The sequence below is a fragment of the Delphinapterus leucas genome, chromosome 3 (genome assembly GCF_059928025.1).
Source record: "Delphinapterus leucas isolate spDelLeu-1000000601 "Yukka" chromosome 3, BTC_Dleu_Yukka2, whole genome shotgun sequence".
NCBI lineage: Eukaryota > Metazoa > Chordata > Mammalia > Artiodactyla > Monodontidae > Delphinapterus > Delphinapterus leucas.
In genome coordinates this window covers 123,940,513-123,955,112 of record NC_143131.1, presented here as the reverse complement: position 1 = coordinate 123,955,112, position 14,600 = coordinate 123,940,513, and the positions used below count along the sequence as shown (strand labels likewise).

General features: G+C 40.1%; 1 protein-coding gene across 6 annotated transcripts in view; it reads right to left on the bottom strand.

The window, feature by feature from the left end:
* The window catches only part of RBM27 (RNA binding motif protein 27), a 69,745-nt gene extending 59,658 nt beyond the window's left edge, over positions 1 to 10,087 (bottom strand). For 4 of the 6 annotated variants that reach the window (XM_022590014.3, XM_022590016.3, XM_022590015.3 and 1 more), the window contains exon 1: positions 9,835 to 10,086. In XM_022590014.3, coding sequence (XP_022445722.1) covers positions 9,835 to 9,893 — 59 coding nt within the window. In that variant the 5' untranslated portion in view covers positions 9,894 to 10,086. Of the gene's footprint in view, positions 1 to 9,834 lie in introns of all 6 variants that reach the window. The other 2 variants (XM_022590017.3, XM_022590019.3) reach the window with 2 other exon arrangements.
* Positions 10,088 to 14,600: the final 4,513 nt, after the last annotated feature.

Below are 14,600 nucleotides of genomic sequence, written 5' to 3'. Positions count from 1 at the left end.
ATAGCAGACTTTTTCACTGTCAATATTAACACTGTTTCAGGCAAGGCTGGTTCTTTAAATATCCATGCTTATTTATGTACCAAATTCTAAGAGAGCAAATTGCAATTTTGTCAATTTTACAAAACTCAAAACTTAAGAAAAAAAAAGATGGGCAAAGGTCAAAGTGCACTAGGAGTATAAGTACACAGATGATGAGCTACATGTTAATTAAAAGAAAGCTGGAATTTTTAAGTAAAAACTATTACATTTTGGAGAATTATGAACAGATTACCTTAGTAAATCCAACTGCTAAATTCTAAAATGGATATATAGCATTTCCACCTTCAAAAAATGTTACCCGGGCTTCCCTGGTGGCGCAGTGGTTGAGAGTCCACCTGCCGATGCAGGGGACGCGGGTTCGTGCCCCGGTCCGGGAAGATCCCACATGCTGCGGAGCAGCTAGGCCAGTGAGCCATGGCCACTGAGCCTGCGTGTCCGGAGCCTGTGCTCCGCAACGGGAGAGGCCACAACGGTGAGAGGCCCGTGTACCACAAAAAAAAAAAAAAAAAATGTTGCCCATGCCATGCCAACCTTGGCACCTCCATAAACACCTTAAAATAGAGATGTGTAGACAGACTTCATTTCACTCCTGAGAACAGTAAGACCTTTGATCAGTATAGTTCTAATCAACATTCAAATGGAGGAGAGGAAAAAGAAATTACATCTCTACCTTTACTTAGAAAGTTCAGATCCTAGATAAGGAAGATATTCTAAACACAGAGAGAAAGGATTTTTTTAAATAAGTACGAATGGAAGAAAAGAAGCAATGTTATTTTCCCCAATGTTATAGGGACCTTCAAGGAGTCTCACGACCTAACAGGTATTAACACTGGGTAAGGATATGAAGTATCTAGTGAGAAACAGGCAAAACTCAGATTACTGGATAAATGAGGTGAGTTAAACAAACCCAGATATCTTATACATATATTTAGTATTCAGACTCTGAAAAACAAATGCAGAGTTAGGTTGCTTCTGATGAAATACTTCTTGACGTGACAGTGTTAAAACTCAAGATGGGGGACTTCCCTGGTGGCGCAGTCATTAAGAGTCCGCCTGCCAATGAAGGGGACACGGGTTCGAGCCCTGGTCCGGGAGGATCCCACATGCCGCGGAGCAAATGAGCCCGTGCACCACAACTACTAAGCCTGCGCTCTAGAGCCCGCGTGCCCTAGAGCCCGTGCTCTGCACCAAGAGAAGCCACCACAGTGGGAAGGAAGTCCGTGCACCACAACTAGAGAAGGCCTGCACGTAGCCAAAAAACCTCAAGATGAATAGTTACAAGAAGGTAAAAGAGTAGAAAAAGACTAGACACCAAGAAAAAAGAGTGATCACAGATTCTAAATATTTGTTTAATGTGAGTGAACAACTGACTGTTAATAACTGATAGTTAGAATTCTGCACCAAATACAAAAGCATGTTTACAGACAAAGGAATGGGACCATTTAAATTTAACAGCTCCTAATATGTATCCATAAATGCACTGTGAAGGAAATTGCCAGTCTGAAATAATGAGTCATGTTGAAACTTAAATACATTAGGGAGTTTTTTGCTGTAATTTTCTATACCTTTATGATTGCTCTTATTTATTCTTTCATCACCACTTACCATATAATCTTTAAAAACTGACAATTACAATACAGTAGCAGCTATGGTACCAATACTAATAGTAGCCCAACAAGACTTCCAGAAGTGTGTCACAAAAATCTGAGCATGGTTAAGATCCTTGATAGGATCAAATGCAGGGCCACTTCCTACTTCTCTTACACAAAAAGCAGTACCCAAGAAGAGTATTTAAACCTTTTAGGTCTTCATTTGTAACCAAAACTTATGGAAATTCATTTCTGTTTAACTACAGGGACAAGTACATTTTGGAAAGAAAGACATTTTAAAATTCTGGAGCCATGGCTATGTTAAATACACACGTTTCTAGACAAAAAGGGGCTTCCATTGTAACAAAGAGATTAGAAAAGGTAATAATATCCACCTAAAATTACTATTCTACTATAGTCTTTAAAAGACCCTAACAGCATAATCAATCAATTATTATTCATTTTATAGATACCTAAATCTGTAAATATGTAAAGACAAATCATGTGATCCATTCAGGAGCAGGCAGACAGCTTACCTGTGGAACTAAAACTCAGCTGCAATTCCATGCAAGTAAAATCTATCACAGCATATACATTTTTCTAATGTTTATCTGCACAACAAATTAATGTGTTCTAAGTCTCAACCAATAATCACCTTTCAGTTAAAATAAAGAACCAACAAAAGAAATTTCCTAAGTTTAATGGAAGTTACAAATGAGGATTCCTTAAAATTCACATCTTGCATAATAATGTCCTAAGAACGTTTCAATTATCTATCTTTTAGTTTAAAAAATAAAAATTGACTAGAATTAATTTTTATTAGGGGAAGTGAACAGAAATATTGTCCTAAAAATGTCTTATCTGTAAAAACCTCAAATTTGTCTTTTTCCTTCTAAATGAAATCTCCATTGCAGGTACTGACACATCTACTGAGCTAGCACCTCAGCTTTACAGATTTAGACACATACCCAACCCCAAGGACAAAGAGTAAAGGTTCTCCCTTACCTTAAGCCCCAAGCCAAGAAACACCACTAACTACTTTAGGAAAAAGCCAAGGCTACCTAAACCTCATCCATTTTCAGAAAAATCTACTACATGTTCCTGAATGTGTGCTGTTTTACGTTCTACCTCAGTGTGATTTTTGTTTCAGAGGTGAGACAACTAATGACTACGCTATTGGGCCACAGGAAAAAAACCTCCTGATCCTAACGTGTATCAAAAGCCATTAAAAATGTTCATACTTAGGACTTCCCTGGTGGTGCAGTGGTTAAGAACCCACCTGCCAATGCAGAGAACATGGGTTCGAACTCTGGTCTGGGAAGATGCCACATGCCGCGGAGCAACTAAGCCCGCGTGCCACAACTACTGAAGCCTGCACACCTAGAGCCTGTGCTCCGCAACAAGAGAAGTGCCCGCTCGCTGCAACCAGAGAAAGCCCACGCGCAGCAACGAAGACCCAACGCAGCCAAAAATAAAGAAATAAATTAATTAATTTAAAAAAAATTCCCATACTCTTTTGACTAATAGTTGTACTTACGGGAAACAAACCTCAGGAAATAAAGCCAAACGTAGAAAATATTATGGGTACCTAAGAGACACTAAATACATATACATGTATTATATAAAAACAGCATTATTTTTAACAGAAAAAGTAAAGTCAAAGTAACCACTCTTATTGTTGAATGTTTATGAAACATTAGGCATCCAAAGTGGTTATAGAAACAATACACAAATATTAAAATGTTAACGTCAACTGGAGAAATCAAGATAAAAAATTTTACATTTGAGGGACTTCCCTGGTGGTGCAGTGGTAAAGAATCCGCCTCCCAATGCAGGGGATGCGAGTTCAATCCCTGGTCAGGGAACTAAGATCCCACATGCCGCAGGGCAACTAAGCCCGCGCACCACAACTACTGAGCTTGTGCACCTCAACTAGAGAGCCCATGTGCCCTGGAGCCTGCGCACCACAACCAGAGACAAGCCCGCGTGCCACAACGAAGAGCCCACGTGCCACAGCAAAGACCTGATGCAGCCAAAAATAAAAAAATTTTAGGGCTTCCCTGGTGGCGCAGTGGTTGAGAGTCCGCCTGTCAATGCAGAGAACGCGGGTTCGTGCCCCGGTCTGGAGGGATCCCGCGTGCCGCGGAGCGGCTGGGCCCGTGAGCCATGGCCGCTGAGCCCGCGCGTCCGGAGCCTGTGCTCCGCAACGGGAGAGGCCACAACAGTGAGAGGCCCGCGTACTGCAAAAAAAAAAAAAAAAAAAAAAAAATTTCACATTTGAGTCTAATTACAGCTACATGAAAGTTCATACACAGAAGAGAAACTAGAAATAAATATATACAAATAATTTTATCCTCTTCTGTCCCTTCTACATTTTCTGTAACACAATGCTTTTATTTCTACTTATAAAAAAGTAAAAAAACAGGAAGTCTGACACGGAGATCTATGTTCAGAATATTCCTTTGATAAGAAAGTACTGGAAAAATAAGTAAAATCTGAGTTGATTTTATCAGAGTATAAGTGAATAAATAACTATTAATTTCTAAGAACCTGTTAACTCATATTAAGAAACACAAATATTGGTACTTCTACTTCTTTTCAAATGAAAGCTTTCATACTCCCCTTCATTAATTAGGGGCTTTCATAAATGAATATGATGTAAAAGAAAATATCCCTAGATTTATCTGGAGGGGAAAATATATGACTCTCAGTTGTATCTCATTGTGATACTTGGACTATGGCTCCTAGTGCAGTAGCACTCAGCTAAGCACACCCAGAAAATTAGACTACTAAAACAAAATCTTACTTTTCTAATTGTGACCAACCTAAATATACATATGAGGACATTGATTCATTTAAACATTTACTGAGTCTTAACAAAATGCCCAGCATCTTGCTGGGTAATGGAATTACTTTGAGCAAGACAGACCTTGCCCTGCAGTCACAAGGCTAAAAGATGGAAATGAAAACAAATAATCATAGTACAAAATATCAAATGCTTTAAAAAAAGAGATTAATAATGAAGTAACAACACTGTGAGAGGATGAGGCAAGACAGTGGTAGGAAACATAAGGCTATAAAAGCAATATATGGCTTCTAGCCTACAACAATTGGGCCAGGGAGAATGAAGTCAGAAATATTTAGGAGGCGGACCAAAGGACATAAGAACAAACACCTTCCTAGCTTAGTATACTATAACTTGCCAAGAAGTCTTCCGGTCAAAATAAGTCTCTTTCTGTGAAATAGTGAACGGCCTCCTTAAACAAGTCCCACAAGACTATAGAGGCACACCAATTCTATAAAGCCACTACATATATTTCAGAAAATTATCACTACTTTTTGATCTTAAGAACATATTTACAAAATACTCATTTTACCCTTGTAGTTTATTTATCAGGGAGATGTGATCTAACAGCTGCTACATGGTGATTTTTCTTCCCATCTGAGCAACTGCAGAGATTACTAGTCAGAGTTAACTTGATAAGGACTGCAAACCTATAAGCAGCATGTAAACTTTAGAGTTCAACCCAAGTATACACCCGCTGACCACGGAGTCATAAAATGACCTAAATGAACCTTATTGCTGCCTTTTCCATCATACTCAGAAATGAAACAATCTCCTGGTGCATTTTTTTTACAAAGACCTGAACTCACAGAAACTACACACCAAGTCCTTTCACTAGCAATTCTTGTCCCTACCTATAGAGCCTGTAAGGAGAATCTAACCCTGTCATGCACTAGACTGATTACTTTGTAAGAGGCAGCAGCGCTTAACATTAGTAAGTAAAATATTTTTGCAAAAAGAGTTCAACATATCTTCACATTTCAAAAACCATAAAATTTCATTTATATTTAATGATTCTGAGGTACACAAAGCACTTTTTATAGCCTGCATCATAATACTCATATTAACTCTGTTTAATACAGGAAGGTTAGACAATCTCTCCAAAGTCAAACAGTGAATCACATATAGAACTAGAAGCTAAATGCCCTAAGTCACATAATGATGCTCTACTAAAATAGATAGATGATAGATAAATAGATGGATACAACTGTCCAAAAATATTACAAACCCCATCACTCTTTTTAAAACATATTATCAGGACAATTTTTTGTTATTCATAGCTTTTTTTTCTTCCAGTTTTATTGAGATAATTGACATACAGAACTATATACATCTGAAGTGTACAGCATTAATGATTTGATTTACATACATGAAATGATTACCACAATAAATTTAGTGAACATCCATCATCTCATATAGACACAAAATAAAAGAAAAAATACATTTTTTCCTTGTGATGAGAAGTCAGGATTTACTCTCAACTTTCATATGTAACGCAGCAGTATTAATTATATTAGTCATGCTTCACTTCCCTAGTACTTATACATCTTATACCTGGAAGTTTGTGCCTTTTGACTATCTTAAATTCCCCTCCTGCCACCCCCCACCTCTGGTAACCACAAATCTGATCTCTTTTTGTATGAGTTTGTCTGTTTGTTTTTGAAGTAAAATTGACCTACAACACTTATGTTAGTTCCTGGTGCACAACATAGTGATTCAATATTTCTATACATTACAAAATGACCATCACAAGACAAATTTTTACAATAAGCCTAACAAGCAGCAGTAAATTAGATGTATTTGTACGTATTTAACATATGTAATATAAATAACTTAAAACATTCCTCATTAAAGACAGCATTTTAGGTAGAAACGCATGTTTGTTGTTGAAAACTGCTTGCCTGAACATTTCCTAAACTTGTAGAAATTTCTCTAGTGATGATTTATCCCCGAGGTTTACTTAGACCCTTACCTTTAAGGAGTCCAAATACTTAAAATGAGCAATTATTTCTAATATAAAGAAACCCAACATGTCCTACTTAAGCATAATCCCTACACAGTCTCTATAACTAGGATACCTAGGAGGTTTTGAAAGTGAAGAAAGATGAAGACCCCAAAGAAGATCTGTGAGTTCAGTCTGTTCATGCAGTGGGAGGAAGAGACAAACTCCTTGACTAAGATGGTTTCTCTCCCCTTTACTACACTGCCAACAAAAATGGTACTGGGTTTCTCATAGCCAGTTAAGGAGTCATTTCTTCTAGCCTTCCTCCTTCTGATTTTCCTCTAGTAAAGTAATAGATATGTCCCACACCTACAAAAGGAGTGGAACGAAACAGATAAGCTCTAACAGCATGAGATTTCTTATTTGTCTACAGGGAATAATCACATACAAACTGGACTGGCTTAGTAATATCCTGTTACGTGCCTTCGTTTCACTATGATGAGGTGGACCATGCTTAAAAATCCCTAAAAATCAAAAACTTTTATAAATTTAGTTAACTTTTTTTTTCTTTTTTGGCCACCCGTGTGGCTTGCAGGATCTTAGTTCCCAGACCAGGGATTGAAGCCGGGCCCATGACAGCGAAAGCTCAGAATCCTAACCACTGGACCGCCAGGGAACTCCCTAAATTGAGTTAACTTCAAATTAAGCTAAATAAGAAAGTGCAATAGGAAATGATGTACACAGCTACAGTATGATTCCAACATATCCACTGCAACTACATTATATGAAAGCCTAACAACTGCTCTGAAATGCTATGTTGTAGCAACATGCCAATCTCCTATGAAAATTTTCTTGAATCTGGAATATGCAAAAAGTAAATTTACAAATACAACCCACTTTAGCATATCATTTATTACATTTTAGGATGTCTAAACGAAAAATAATCTCCCATGACAACATACTAAGAATGAAAATATACGTGACCTCGGCATTTGCATTTACTATTTCTTATTAACACCTTCATCCAAAATCATTACTTATATGAGTTAAAAATAAGTATTTTAATTTTGTAGTTCTAGGAAAATCATTTGTATTATTAAAGTCTAAGCAGTGACTTTAGATCTTTAACCCTAAAAAAGTAACAAAATTTTTATTAAAAGAAAAGATGCATGATGTGAGCTTTAAGTTGAACATATAACTCAAAACAAATGGGGAAACTAAACAGAAATAATCATTTCGAAAGATAATTTTTACCCATGAAAATTACAGAATATCTATGAAAAAATCAGTGTAAATAGTCAAAAAAAACCCTAGTGAAAACACCCTTAGGAGGTTTAAGTTCCCACCCAAACTAAATTCTGATATTAAGAAAGAAACCAAAAAACATTACCCAGACCAAAACATTTCAGGGAACTTTAAAAAAAGACAGCAATTAACTATAATGTTAAAACTTGTTACCTTCTACCCAAAACATAAAGTACACATTTAATACTTTCAAAAGGATCTCTACCAAAAAACTAAAAACACAAAGGTAAAGAATATTCCAATAGACCTTTTTCTATTTCTAGCCTCTTCCATATATGGTCAATTTCACTAAATCTACTTCATGATTTCCCACCTTCATTTCCATCTTTGTGCTCCAAGCCTGTTACTGTGTGTAGGGAAAGTATGATGAACACTCAAGAGGCCCATATTCTTCTATAAAACTTTCAAGGGTGTCCAGAAGCCCCTTTCACTTTAATCAGACCATCACTAATGTAAAACTCAGAGGCTCTTAGTGTACATTTATTCATACCTGTGCTCTACTCACACACTCCTCGTCCTCAGAAAGCAAATAAATATCATTTCAGACATCAAAATGCTTCTAATGCTGTCTCCCTTTCCCATTCTACTTCCTTCACAAGGCTGACACACTGGACTACAGATGAGTCTTCCTAAGTGTTACCATCCCAACCCAAGAAACCAAAACGGCAAAACAACAAGTTAGTTAACAGGGTTTCTCAGGAGGACAAGGAAATATACCAACAGGGAAGCAGCTGTCTCCCAACAGCCCCAACTTCACCATACCTCCACACCTCCCCAACTACCCCTTCTTTCTGCCTCTGCAAAAACTCAATTTTTCCACTACAGTGATATGATCTAATGAATCAAAGCCTACCCTTCTCTTCATCTACCCCTTTTCTTTCAGCCAGAAAGCCCTCCCCTCCACTAGGAGGATAAGTAAGAAGGAGAAGTGACAAGGGGGCAGCAAATGATCCCTTCCCATGCCTTCCTTCCCGAGAGAGTGAGATAGCACCTCTCTCCAACCCTCCCTCCAGCTTTCCGTCTTTGCTCATGGAGATATGCTTCAGAGACTACCTGTGCCCCAGTGTCCCAAATAAGAACTTCACAACCTTGCCCCTTGAAAATGATTACAAAACCAACCAAAAATTGATACTGCCGCTATTCCTTTCAAGGGTCCCAGCAATATTTCCACAACACTACCCAAAATATTTTTTAAAAAACAAGCCCCGCACCGATAATCCCACACCTCAATATCTTCAGTTGCCCTCTCAGGACTTAGAAAACTCATTCTTCCTACTACCCCCCCTTTTATCACTCCGATACCTGTATCCAAAAATCCCTAGAAGCTGCCGGTATACCCCTCTCAGCTCGTCCTCCAATAATATTAGATACCAGGGTAGTCCTTTCAACCCCCAATCAAACTTACAAAAATCTCAATTTTCCCAACCCCTAATGGTATTTAAAAATCATCAGCTCTCCTGGCACTATCAACTCCTCAATAATAACATCCCTCAATAGGCTTATCAGGTTCCCAATAATTCCTAAAACATTTCGATGCCCACAAATCCCTTTCAACTACTCTATTTTAATTCAATACTCTTGAACCTTTAGAACTCAGTACTTGCTATACATCTCTCAATGTCCCTACTCTCCCTTTCTCCCCTCATGTTTTCAAAAGGTCCTCGATACTCTGCTTCTAGATCTTTTAGTCCCGTAATAATATTATTTGTAAAGCCCTTGATATCCTGATACTCCCTTCAAGATCCCGATATTCAAATTTTAAAATCCCTCGACAGCCCCGCTTTCTCCCTCAGTTCTCAAAGAGCAATGTTTTAAATTCCCTCACTTCCTTCAGCCCCTTTGAGCACCCCAATATTTACATTTAAAAAACCCTCGCAGTCCTCCCCGCACTCCTCTCCCCCCCCGGCCCCCCCAGCCACACCGCCTCTACGCCCCTTGCTCTCCCTCCCCCCCACCCTCACAATGGTGATAGTACTACAGAGAAGACGTCGCCGGGACCTCCCGACCGCGGCCCCTCCGCTCCGCCCTCCCCCACGCCGTTTCCCCTCCCCCCACACCCCCACGGGCCCCCAACGCCCACGTTCGCCAGCCCCGGCCCAGCCTGCCTCACTCACATCGGCTCCAATAACTTGGCCAGCCAGGACTTGAGGGCATCCACATCCTCTATGAGCATGGTGCAGGGAAGGCGGGCTCCGCCGCCGCTCCTGTTCGGGCCTGCCGCGGGTCGCCCCTCGCCGCCTCCTGACGCCTTCTTCACAGCTCTCAGTGCCCCAGCCCACCGGGCATCTTAGGAGACTTCAACCTACTCCCCCGGCCGGGGCCTAACAGGAACTAACCCAAGAGCCCTCACTCAACGTAGCACGACGGCACGAAAGGGCGGGAGACAGCGTCGAGTGGCGGGCGCGGGAACCAATAGGAGACAGAGGGGCCGTGCGCGCAAAGCCAATGAAAAGGCTCGTTCGCCCCGCCCGCCTGTCGTACCCAGTGAAGGAGGAGGGATTTAGCAAGGTAGGTAGAGAGCTTAAGTGAACTCCTGGTGCAAGATGGTATCTTGGAGAAGGTGCTGTGGCTCTTAAAGGGGCCGCGGCGCCTTTTTTTTTTTTTTTTTTTTGACCACGCCGCCGACCGCCGCGGAATACCGCTGTCTGCTGCTGGAAGTGCGTGGGGGAACCCGGCGAGACCCTCAGACTGGCTCCTTCCTCTCGTTTTTTCCTGGAAGCACACACTCGTGTCCCGAAATGACTCAGCTGTAGTAAATCTGCAACACAACGTGAAATACGTTCACGTTCGACATATCGTACAGAACGCAAAATTTTACTTTTTTTCCTCGTACACTCATTTTGCTCGGCACACATACCGGTATCTTTTGCTGCTGTGCTTAAATTATGCAAAATGCTATGGCAACCATGCCTTGGACTCCAATAATCGTCATTTTTAAAACGTGGCGCAACGGTTGTAAAAAGCTGAGGCCATTTCAATTTTACCAGTATTTTAAATATATTTTTTATTTAGGAAGAAAAAGGATTCCAATTTTTACAAAAATTCTCTCTTCATTGCCTATCTAAAATTCGGTGGGAGTTTAGTGCAGGGAGGATTTTCGTCAGAAAAAAAGTTTTTAAAAATAATTTTTAAAAAATTGAAATCACTGAAATAGACAGTTTAGTCTGTACTAGATGAAAAATCCCTTTTGGAGTTTTGAAATGACTGGCTTGGCACTGGTGTTAGAATGTTTACTTAACAACAAATACTGAGCACCTGCTATATACCAGCACTGTGTAAGGCGCTAGGATTCCAATGGTGAGCAAAACAGAGTCCCTCCTCTTAGAAAGCTGAACAGTATATGGGATAATGCATTATAATCATAACACTATGAAAATTACCTGATGAGCACACACCTCATATAAAAGAGACGGGTCAACCCAAAATAAGCAGGCATGCTATATATATATGGAGCAGGTGTAGGCAAACTTTTTCTGTAAAGGGCTAGACAGCAAATATTTTTGGTTTTGTGGGCCATGAGGTCTCTGGCAACTACTCATCTCTGCCCTCTTGGCATGAAATAGGCCATAGGTAATATGTAAACAAACGATTATGGCAGTGTTCCAATAAAACTCATATGAAAATTTCAATTTTAGAGAATTTTCACAATATATCGTTCCCTTGATTTTTTTTTCAACTATTTAAAAGTGTAAAAGTTATTGTTACCTCGCAGGTGTCCAGAAACAGATGCCAATGCGGTTTGGCTTGCAGGCCGCAGTTTGTGGACCCCTTACCGTAGAGTGATAAAAGCGAAGTGCACTTAAAAATCATCTAGTGAAACTCCTTCACTGACACCTCCTCCCCAACTTTGCGTATGAGAAAAAAAAACCCAGAGAGACTGAGTGATTTACGCAGAATTGCACATCTGTCAATGGAGCAGAAGTAACATCCACATCCTCCAACAGCAAGCCCAGAGCGTTCCCACATTCAACTGTTGCCTCTTCTTCCCTCTCACCTCCCCTTCTTGCTTTATGCTTATCCACATTTTCCCTTTACTTCTTTCCACTACAGAGATGAAGTGTTACCCCCAAATGACAGAAATTTTAGAAAGAGAAATGTAAAAGTGATTTGATTAGGCCTAGGGCTAGGCAAGAACTTGATAGCATGATTGATATGGAATAGGAATTGCCTTTATCACAGTAAATCACTCCTCTGCAAGAATTTCAAAGTACTTTTCAAATGTATTTATAGAACAAATTTTTCAAGCCTTATTTCAGAGGTGAGGGTGTTGAGATACCAACTTCCTAGACATCAAGGGCATTATTTAACCAAACACAGAGAGTAGAACAGACATGATTACAGTAGCAATATTTGGTTTGGAGACCCTGGATAATTTATTCCTTTCCCCCTATTTTTCAAATGTGATGTTACTACTTTTATAAACTGAATAGAATAAAATAGATAGATGGGTATAAACTAGTATTTTGAATGTAGATGTTGAACTCCAAACTGTGTCTTGAGAAAGTGGCATCTATAGAAGAGTTGCTTTTCCAGAAGTGGAAGTGGGATACAATACAGGCAATCCCACTCCCATGCCCGACTCACTCCATTTGCTAAACAGTTGGTTCAGATTTGGTCAGTAGCCATGGCCCAGAATTTTCCATGTACTTTATTTGTTGTATGCACAGAACTGACTCATCTGAAGTCCATGAATGAATGAGGCACTGGTCCGGGAAGATCCCACATGCCATGGAGCAACTAAGCCCGTGTGCCACAACTACTGAGCCTGTGCTCTAGAGCCCGCGAGCCACACTGAGCCTGCATGCCCTGGAGCCTGTGCACCGCAACTACTGAGCCCGCATGCCACAACTACTGAAGCCCGCGCGCCTAGAGCCCGTGTTCCACAACAAGAGAAGCCACTGCAATGAGAAGCCTGCTCACCACAACGAAGAGTAGCCCCTGCTCGCCACAACTAGAGAAAGCCCGCGCGCAGCAACAAAGACCCAACACAGCCAAAAAAAAAAAAAAAAAGAATGGCTAACATAAGAAAAAAACCCAAAAATACCTGACAGTGCTGAATGCTGATAAGGAGGCAGAGAAACTGGATCACTCACACTTCACTGGTGTAATGTAAAATGGTAGCTACTCTGAAAAACACTTCGGTATTTTCTCTAAAAACTAAACATGCAACTACCATATGACCCAACAATTACACTCCTGGGCATTTATCCCAGAGAAATGGAAGCATATGTTCACACACAAAAACCTGTACACAAATGTTTAGAGCAGCTTTATTTATAATAGCCCCAAACAAGAATCAGCTCAGATGACCTTAAACAGGTGAATGGTTAAACTGTGTGACACAGCATACCATGGAATGCGATTCCATGCTTCCCTCCAACAAGGAAGGAACTATTGATACACGCAACAATTTGGATGAATTTGCTGAGTGAGGAAAAAAGCCAGTCCCCAAAGGTTACATATTGTATGGTTCCATTTATATAATACTTTGAAAATGACATAATTTTAGGAGCAGAAGACAGAGATGGGGGTGTGGAGGGAAACTGGGCGTGTTTTTTAAATGGCAGCATGAGGGATCCTTGTTGAATTGGAACTGTTCTGTATCTTGAATGTGGGGGTGCGTATGGGAACTACAGAGAGGATAACATTGTATAGAATTAGACACACAGACATGCACAAATGAATACACATAAAACATGTCAATGTCAATATTCTGATTATGATTTGCAAAATCATAAAACTAGAATTTTGCAAATGTTGCCATTGGGGGAAATTAAGAAAAGTGTGCAAAAGTTCTGTCTGCATTATTTCTTACAACTGCTTATGATTCTACAATTATCTCAATTTAAAAGAAAGTTGCTTCACACATAGAGAACAGTGTCAACAGGGAGAAAAGGTTGAAAGTGGCATCTCTGGATGTGTGTGTACCAGAAATAGTCCATGCCCCATTCTCAAAGATCTTCATAGGGACCTCAGTCTGCCATCCTTACAGATTAGAAAAGCAAACAGGAGGAATGTGCAAAGCTCCACTGCAGTAGGGACTTTTTTTTTTTTAAGCAGGAAATAGCAACAGTAGACCGACCAGACACCACTTCCCTCTGGTTATTCCTCTGATACTAGAAGACAACTGCCCTCTCTTCCTTGGATTGAATAAGCCCCTTGGGATTGGGACACATCAAATAATAATAACTCATACTCCTTGTGTGCCAGGCACTCTGGCCAATGAATTCTGCATGGATTAGCCTCTTTCAATTCCTGCATTCAGCCTTTCTTTCTTTCAAGAAATATTGATTACAACCCAATCATAGGCAAAGTGCTCTTATAGGCCCTGGGGATACAGCAGCGAATAAAATAGGCATTCTCTTGGAGATCTATTTTAGCAGGAGGAGAGTGATGACAAATAAAGAACTATATCATATGTTGGGGGCGATACATTCTATAAAGAAAACTAAGGCAATGTGATGGGAGAGAGAGTGATGGGGAAGGACTGAGCAGTGGTCTGGAGGGTGTTAGTCATGTGGATATCAGGAAGAAGAGCTTTTCAGGGATGTGCAAAGACGCTGAGGCAGGAACTAATTTGGCAAGTTTGAGGAAAGGAGGAAAGCAATAGGGCTGGAGCAGAGTGAGCCAGGAGGAAAGTGATGGTAGAAGAGGTTAGAGAAGTAGTAAGAAGCCAGATCATGGTGTACTTTGTTGGCCATGATAAGGACTTTGAATTTTTATTCTGAGTGAAACTGGAGGACACTGAAGGTTTTAAGCAGAGGAATAAAATTGTCTGATTTAGTTTTTTATTTTTAAACACGATAACTATGGCTGCCTCATGGTTATCAGACTGGAGGGGACAAAAGTGGAGGTAGGGAAACCAGTTAGGAAGCAATAA